The sequence below is a fragment of the Danaus plexippus genome, chromosome 5, assembly GCF_018135715.1.
Source record: "Danaus plexippus chromosome 5, MEX_DaPlex, whole genome shotgun sequence".
Taxonomy (NCBI): Eukaryota; Metazoa; Arthropoda; class Insecta; order Lepidoptera; family Nymphalidae; genus Danaus; species Danaus plexippus.
The window spans coordinates 1708065-1717273 of NC_083539.1; the positions used below are offsets into that span (position 1 = coordinate 1708065).

The 9209-nt window shown below is 32.7% G+C and overlaps 2 protein-coding genes across 2 annotated transcripts; one reads left to right on the forward strand and one right to left on the reverse strand.

The window, feature by feature from the left end:
- Positions 1-836: 836 nt before the first annotated feature.
- Positions 837-7056, forward strand: LOC116769235 (trypsin-like). The gene is made up of 7 exons (XM_061529494.1): positions 837-997; positions 3724-3911; positions 4514-4676; positions 4987-5149; positions 5620-5796; positions 6300-6474; positions 6873-7056. Exons 2-7 carry the CDS (start codon positions 3728-3730, stop codon positions 6989-6991), a joined length of 981 nt encoding a protein of 326 aa, XP_061385478.1. The 5' UTR covers positions 837-997; positions 3724-3727; the 3' UTR covers positions 6992-7056.
- A 612-nt stretch (positions 7057-7668) lies between these two features.
- Positions 7669-8751, reverse strand: LOC116768866 (uncharacterized). The gene has a single exon (XM_032659716.2). It carries the CDS (start codon positions 8643-8645, stop codon positions 7926-7928), a length of 720 nt encoding a protein of 239 aa, XP_032515607.2. The 5' UTR covers positions 8646-8751; the 3' UTR covers positions 7669-7925.
- Positions 8752-9209: the final 458 nt, after the last annotated feature.

The following is a 9209-nucleotide window of genomic DNA, read 5'->3' on the forward strand; positions in this document are numbered from 1 at the left end:
ATCATCAAAACATTCCCCAACTCCAGTGCGAATGAAGCCATAGCATAAGAAGAAAGTTATCCTTATCTTAAGAATAATATGTAATTTTTGCTTTTGTAAATTCTGTTTATTCTGACACACATATAAAATATTTCCTGTTGTATGTTTCGGCAACAGACCCGTTTCATATCCTTACCACACGTTTGCATTCGTCAGACTTAATAAAGATAGTTAAGGTTGTGCATCCATTTATGTGTTAAAAGAAATTGTTAAGATTTATTTTTGACTAAATAAGTAACGACTATATTTCGATAGACATTGTAAAGTTGTGCTAAAGTCTACTGTCTAATCATACAGCATACAGGCAACAATGAGGCTGTTTAGTAGTAAATATATATGTATATGTATATATATATATATACATATTACTGTACGCTATTCAGAAAGTATTTCTATGCTTAAAATATATACATAAAATCCTTTTACTAGGATGAATAATAATGTTTATTTGAGTTCAATTCCAATTTAAAAAAATATAAAATCAAAAATAACATAAAATTAATGACATAAATAGTATGAACAAAAATCTTCTGTATATTACTTACTACTTACTTACTTGACGTTTGTATCGAAAATCGCCTAGAAATCACTTGCATTATGATATACGATACGGATTGTATAAGGAACAATTAATATTTAACGTTTAAAGTGATTTAGGATCGCATGTCATCAGGTATTAGTGACCCACATCAGAGGAAAAAATGGTAATAACAGCATTAAGTGATAATAATTCCGACGAAATTACCTTGTAACTGTTGTGGAATTTATTGCTAACCAATGGCATAAAACGGGATGTGGCGAGCTGGTGCAGGCAGAGACCTTTCTGGCAGGATCCAAAGTAGAGCAACCAGAGTGAAAGTGGAGATATTTCTTTCTCTGTCCATCGTTGGAGCTGTTTGTTTGACGGTGGACACCGGTCACTCGTCTTCCTTAAACAACACGGGGCCGACTTGTGGGCGTGAGTTTATTTTTTTTTCATTGTTTCGTATCTGTGATAAGTGATACTCTGTATATTATAGAAATATTGAATTCATTTGGATATTATTAGTGAGTGTTTTTCTATGTTAGATGACGTTGATATAATTAATTTTTGGTATATATTTTATGTTTTGTTTTATTCGCGTTTATTTTTTGTCATGCGAAAAATCTATCGATATTTAAATAATAGATATTACACTTTTATACATAATATCTGTGATAATATTAAATTGAAGTTTTAAGTTTTAGACTTGAATCAACAGTAACCATAATTATTTTTATATCACAATAATATAAGGGAACTTTCTATCGCATTTTATGTAGCAACGGGAAACATGTAGCTCTCTACTAGAAGTAGCAGTGCGTCAAGCATAACAAGCAAAACGTGACTGTTTGATAGCAATCACGTGTTTTAATTTTTTTTATATCGGTTTTTTTTAAATTTGGAATTAAATTTCACCACAAACGGCCAGTATTAGACACACCTTTTTTTTAAATATTTGTAATTAAAATTCTGTATGATATTTGATAAATGTTAAAATCTTTTGGACTTTATAACTTTTAATAAAATAGATTTAAAAAAAAAAAAATGTATGTTATACATATCTTTTCTGTTCACTATTTTCCTTATGTATACCAGAAACCAAGTTTATGTTTTCTTAGAACACTCGGGATTAGTTTGGAATATAAATTGACTTTGGCAAACGTTCAAGTCAATTCTCAAGTCATTCAAATAATATGTGTATAGACAGAATCTATAAATCTTGCATTTAAATTTCCAAGTAGGCTCGAATAAAATAAAATATTTCTACTTTTCCAAACACACACACATTTTTTTCTCATTCAGAAGTCTTTGTAAAAATATCAATATAGATTTGTTTTTAAAGAAAAACTATATGTAGGTAACCGTTCAGTAATTTCTTAGATTTCGTAAGGATGTATCTAATTTTATTTTATGTATAACGCATTTATAAAAAAATATATATCCTTTTTAAGTATCCTAATGACTTAAGTATCGATTATTGTTTTAATTAATGATAATTTTAATCGACTAATTCAATAAAAACATGTCATGGTATTAGTTATTTGTGATCGATATAACGGTACACTAAACTGGTTTTTACCGGTTTCGTATGTCCTTGATTTAGCTCTTGCAAACTTATTTTGCATCTTTGTCACTTTATAATGAGGGCTGTTTAAATAATATTGTTTTAAAACTACGCTCACTTCATAATGAGATCTAAGACTTTCGCGAGTGTTCATTTAAATGAGACTAATATTTTTCTGATTACTACGAGTATTTTATTATTTTAAAAAACTACATACTCCCGACTCCCGGTTTCGGTTACTTTGCAGCAACCGTGATCACGGACAGACTTGATGTGATGAGATTGTGGTATTCACAAAAAATATTAGTAAATAGAAGCAGTAGAAAGATGTTAGTCTAATTTACATTATCTTCAAATGATAACCAAGAATAAATTATTATTATATTAAGAGATCTTGTCTAAAATAATAAAAAAATATATAGATTGAACAAACGATGAAACTGTATTATGAGTCAACGGTAATCTATTTCATCTGTGTACCGGTTATTTAATGATAATAATAATAAAACGAATATTATTTATTTATAATACGAGCGCACTAAACTTTTAACGTTACGTGCTTATGGTTAAAAATAAACAAATTATACAAAATTAATTAATTATACAAAAAAGTTCAGCCAGTTCAGCTATGTAAATATAATAGAAATGATTTTCTGATTATTTAAAAACTATTGCACATACTCGTATGCGCATGCTTTAACAAGATCATATTTGAAAACAGCCCTAAATGTCGTCAATAAAAAGGCTTTTTTTTATTAGCTTTTTATTAGCTTCACATGTATGTTTGTATGTTTGTTTGTAACCGACTTCTTTGAGCGCGATTTTGACCCACTATAAACGGCCAGATTTACCATTGCACGGTGTCAATAGTTATAAATATTTTATTGACAGATATGAGTAGAGTGATTATCATTTCGATGATATCTTAAAAAGCACCCCACGCTTTTTTTAAAAATAAAATTTTTTGCGGTTCAATTTTTGATATAACATCAGGCAGCAATTCATCGTTGTTGATGCTAAAAATCATTTGTTAAAAAAAAATCACAGTATGTCAGTGTGGGAAGTTATCTGTTTATGTACTAAGTCTTCTAATTATAAGGCTGTATCGAATGTTTTGAACTGCATATAACTTAACGATTGACTATTAATAGCTTTAAATATAAGGTTTTATAAAAAAAAAAAATTGAAGTGGTAGAGCTTAGCTGTGGTAAAGTAACTACATCTCGAACATGGGCTGGCTCGACCGGGGTTTACTACCCTCTCACAGAAAATCGGTTTGAAGTCTTTAAATTCTTTAATGGCTGCGTTACGTCCGATGAGTAAGAGAACCGGTTGCCTGTTCCCTTTTCCTGCCCTCTCCTGCCCTTTTCCTTTTCCTACTCTTTTCTCTCCCTCTCCCACAATCAAGGTCGGCAAAGCATCTGCAACATCATGAATGTTGTAGATGTCTACGGGCGACAGTGACTACCTTCCATCAGGTAGGCCGTCTGCTCGTTTGCCGCCTTTGAGATAAATAAAAAACATCAGCCCTTACTTAGAATTAAATCTGCAATATTTATTTCTTGTACTAAGGCCGCAATGTTTTTATTTTACACAGAAAGATGCGTTGGTTTTTACTCCTAGCGTGCGTCGGTTTGTGTCGCAGCCACACTAACAGTGAAAGCAAGCTGACTGGCCAGGGTCAGGAGAAAGGGATCATAGACTGGATCAATAGCTGGCTCAGCACCACCTCGACCACAACCTTCAGACCTATCAATGACCCTCCCGCTAATTGTCCTGCTTGCCGTGAGTTTTATAAATTATGTAAGATAATTTAATTAAGATAATTCAACTTTGAGACAGACTGAAGTTACGGCAACATTTTTGTATTAATAGTAATCTTATCACCCACCCGTCCCGTTCAGGTGCTTTGTAGTTGGTTACTTAAATAATGTAGGACTTATTCACTTATTAATAAACAATATTTATTGTGAAAATTGATTTAATATAAATAAGCATTTAAAGTCCAATTTTTTCGAACGGAGTAGTTAGATAAATAATAAAGTTGTCACGATAGAACTTTAATTGAAAAAATTGCATTTTACGCTTTTAGAGACTTGTGTGATTATTTTGTAAAATATGTTTAAATAAGTTTATATATACTAAAATCTCGTCTTCTAAATAATAATATCTTGTAGTAAGATACCAAGTATGCTTTATTTACTACCGACTGCGTTGCCTGCTTCATGTTTTACAAATTTACTTTTAAGAACGGATCCAAAACACAAAATCACATCTTCATCTAATACGAGAATTGTTATTTTTTATTTCGATTAGTCATAGTTCATATTTTATTAAAGTTTATATCACTATAAAAACTATTTTTTCTCAATACATCTTTCGTTTAGAATGTGGTATCGCTAGAACTCGGAGGCGCATCGTCGGCGGCTATGAGACCAAGAAGTTGGAGATGCCTTGGGTGGTGCCTCTGATGTATAATGGAAGATTCTACTGCGGCGGTTCACTCATCAACGATTTGTATGTGCTCACAGCTGCTCATTGCACCTCAGGGTATGTTGAATGTTTTGAAGTTGTTACTTCATTTGTTTTATTTATGAGTTCCATATTCCTTAACACTTTAATATATAGAGTTTTTCACTACAAATTGTTAAGATAGACATTACCATGACCCTAAACCAGGAAAGAAGTTCCTATTTGTTTATGCTGTAAACATTCAGACTAGCTAGTTCAGATATATTTGTAAAGTCCCGGAATTTTGGGAAAGCATCTAAGTAACTTCTATTCAAACCTTTTTATAACTGCGTTTGTTAACGTTTATTTGTGAAATGAATTAAATTTTTATTATATCATTGTCTTTCAGATTCCGCAAAGAGAGAATGTCAGTTCGTTTCCTGGAACACGATCGTTCAACTCCTAATGAGACCAAGACGGTGGACAGAAAAGTGGCCGCCATCATCCGGCACATGCGTTACAACCCTGGAAATTATGACAATGACATCGCTATCCTTAAACTTGACCAGAGAGTAAGTAGTTTTTAGTTACTTTCCATTTAACCATTTATATAAAAAAAGGTTTTATTTACCGGTTAGAATAAAAAAAAAATTGTGAAAAAAGAGGGATAAGTAAAAATCACTGAGTTGTTTAGAAAAGAATTGGTATGTTTTAAAATAAATTTTACACAACTCGTTCTATAAGTTTCACGACTTCCGTGATCACGGTTGCTGAAAAGTAACCGAAACGTCGGGAGTATGTAGTTTTTTACAAAAATAAATCACGCATAGTTTATCCAAAAAATACTAGTTTCATTTAAATGAATAAAACTCGCGAAAATCTTAGATCGTTCTATAAGAAAAATTGTCAGAAGTCTTAATTGTCTTTTCTTGTTTCTAAATTCGTATATTCCCTAAGGCGACACTCTGCCTGTGGTCACATCTACAAATGCTAAGTCTTCATATAATGGACTAAATCACTAATTTATATTTTACCAAACAAGGTTGACCTTAGCACGGCTCTGAAGCGCTCAAGCGAAGACTCGGAAGAAGAAAATGACGTGGGAATTCGACCTGGCTGTTTGCCTGTCGCTGGACAAACCTACAGCAATCGCACCGCCGTGGTCGCTGGTTGGGGCACCACTGAGGAAGGCGGGAGTGTATCGAGTACACTGCAAGCCGTAAGGCGTTTTGTATTTTCAATGTTTTACAATAACTAAATCTCTATATTTCTTTCCACCACAACTCAACTAACGTGTATAATAGTGTATATTAACGACAAAATCATTATTATTATTATTATTTCCTGAGAAAGGTGGTAAACGAGCAGACGGCCTACTTGATGGGCAGTAGTCACCGTCGCTCAAGGACATCCGCAACTTAAGACATCTTGCGGATGCGTTGCCAACTTTTGAGGAAGAGGGAGGGGTGGGAAAAGAGAAATGGCAGGAAAGGATGGGAACAGGGAAAAGACAACTGCTCTCCCACGCATCCAACGAAACGCAGCTATTAAACACTATCCCAAGCCAATCCTCTGTTAGAGTGAAGCTGGCCCATGTTCCAGCTGTAGTTATTTTACCGCAGCTAGGCTCTACAACCTTGAAAAATGATGATGGATCACCACTTTAAAATTATAGTCTGGACTTTTGCTTTTAGGATTTGCAAACGTTTTATTTTTTTTCAGGTGAAAGTTCCAATCATATCTAATGAGGAATGCAGGAAGACGGATTACAAAAACCGCATCACAGAAAACATGTTGTGTGCGGGCGAACAGGAAGGAGGCCGGGACGCCTGCCAGGGAGACTCCGGGGGACCTCTACACGTGATTGAGGAGGGAACTGGGAAACATAGTATTGTTGGTAAGTGGATGTGGATTTCGGGTTCGGTTTTAGTTGTTGGCTAAGCGTATACTTTTCAGCTAGAAAACTTTGTGCTTATACCTAAATCTAATCTTCATTTCTAAGAGGATAATAAAGGTGAGCGTTTATCGCGCTTTAGTTAGGGGTCCTTTAAACCTACACCTGGGTCGCAAGTCCCAGGCACTGTTGAAGCACCTCTCCCTGCAACGCGATGGATCCAGTACCCGCACGGTGAATGCATTGAATGCTAAGAGGTTTCGTCTCTATTATAGCTGAATTCATATTCAGGTTATTTAAAAGTCAATAGTTCAAAATGTTTTTTCATTGTATAATTTGGAGAAAATAAAAAGGAGACCTTTTGAAAATGTTAATTTTTATGATAATTATTTCGTCACCAGGTGTGGTTTCGTGGGGAGAAGGATGCGCTAGACCCAACAAGCCAGGAGTGTATTCTAGGGTCAACCGATACTTGACGTGGATTAAGAGCAACACACGTGATGCCTGCTACTGCTCATAATATACAAATATTTAAAATATTTATTAATCCCTAAATTATTACAATAAAATTATTTCAAGGAAAAATTTTATTTTTATTATATCAACTTCATACTTGTAAGACAAATTCTAAAGTTTGTTACTCTGTGACATTTTTTTTTTCTGAATGCTTAATGCTATTAAAGTAGTTTTGACAGCTGATGGTAAATATTTATATTTGTAAGGAGTACCTAAAAGTACAACTACAAATAATTTGGCACAGAGACTATTGTTTCTCTTATCGTATTTATTTTTAGGATAGATATAAATTATAAAACTTGCTCATTAATTTATTAATTATTACCACAAATTTTCAAAAATATTCTCTTAAATAAATTAATTATTCCACAGAGTAATTTGTTTAGTCTTGCCTACGATATTTTTTCATTGTTATTTTTATTTGCTCAAATCAAAAATTATTTGTGGTTATACAAATATAATATAAATTATCAAAAAAATTGTTTCTTTTAGGTGTGATAGCCTAAAATTAAGATAGCAAGAGAAAAATTTTAAATCCCTACTACAGGTGATGCAATGAAAGAGTTTTTATGTATTTTTTTTTTTGACTTAAATTTTTCATATATATACACGGAGTTGTCTCAATAAATCCATTATTAAAATTGAAATATTAAGGAAAGAGAAAATACAATGAAAGAAATATTGCAATGTTTATGTATTTTTATTCATAATTTAATAATATCCATACATTATGATATTTATGAATCTACAAGATCATAACGATTCTATATTAATGTCATATGGAATACAAGTTACTAAATCATTATGGACATTGGAACTCGAGTGATGTGATATGAATGAATTCTTCATTATCATCATAATCAAAAACGATCCATCACATGCTATTTTTAAATAAATAGTTTTAAACCTCTTATTGGTTACTACAATTCTTATTAAAATTAGTAAAAGTTCTTTAAAAGTGATGAAAGTGTTGAGAACATAAAGTTAGTAGTGTCGATAGGGCTTATCATAGGGTTGAAGGGTCCTCTTGAATCTGGTTCAGTAGATGTTGTTGTTTCTTCGATGACTTCATTGCCATTTTTAACGATTCTACGAGTTTCCACTGTGCCGTCAGCTTTCGTTACACTTGTTGTGATTATCGTTTGACAAAATGGTCTGCCAGGAACAAGTGTTCCGTTGAAAGGTGTCTGTGGAACTATCGGATCTTCATCCTTTTTCTGCAAGAGGCCGGATATCTCATTAGAAGATATCTTCCCATCCAAATCATTGTCCACTTTTGGTTGCTCATATTTATAGTCATGATAACCAGGTTTTAAATAGTAATCTCTAATGCGATTGCTGTCAAATTTATCGGTTTCTGGATCCGGAATCGGTAAGTCTGTCATGGTCCCGAACGATTCCATGTCGCCGGGACCGAAGAAGGAACCGAGGTCACCGAATATTGATCCCAAATTTTTTAACATATCTTGCATTTGTCTAGAGAACTCACGGTGCAAGTCTACCGGATCCTTATAAATGTCCATTGGATTTTTGGTGTACAGTTCGTCTCCATCGTCGTCGTCGTCTGAACCCCAGATAGGATTGCGGAAGTCATTTCTAGGAGAATTTGATTCAAATCCGAAAAACGAGCGGACCCTATCCATAAAAGTGTTTGACATTTTTGAGAACTCTGAGATTTAATTTTTTGATTCGTTCTAGAAGTTTGTTTGGGAGCGGTGACTTTTCCACAGTATTGACTTTTTGTATTGCGCAACAAACAATAAATACTGTCAGATGTCACTGTGATTTATGCCCTCAAGCATATATTCGTTCTACAACGCCGTTTTGAAAAAAAAATCCTGGACATAATTATGTTTATATAATTAATATTTCTTTTGACAAAATGTAAAATACTGACATAAAAGCATGTTTGATAATATTTCTTTACATACTAAAAAAGATTTGTTTATACGACAAATTCATTTTAAGTTTTTTCAAAAATATATCTGCATTGTATTTATATCAATGGCAAATGTATATTATATAACAGACAATTATTAAAATGATAGTGTAGTAATAAAATTAACTAAACATGAAATTACCTTGTTATATTTAAAATAATTGTGAAAGTAATTTAAAATATATTATTCTAAAAACAGATATTTTAAACAGTTTATTTATAGCCTAAATAAATTGTAGTTTATACCTCAGTCAATGGAATATCAATGTTTACCTATTCTGTG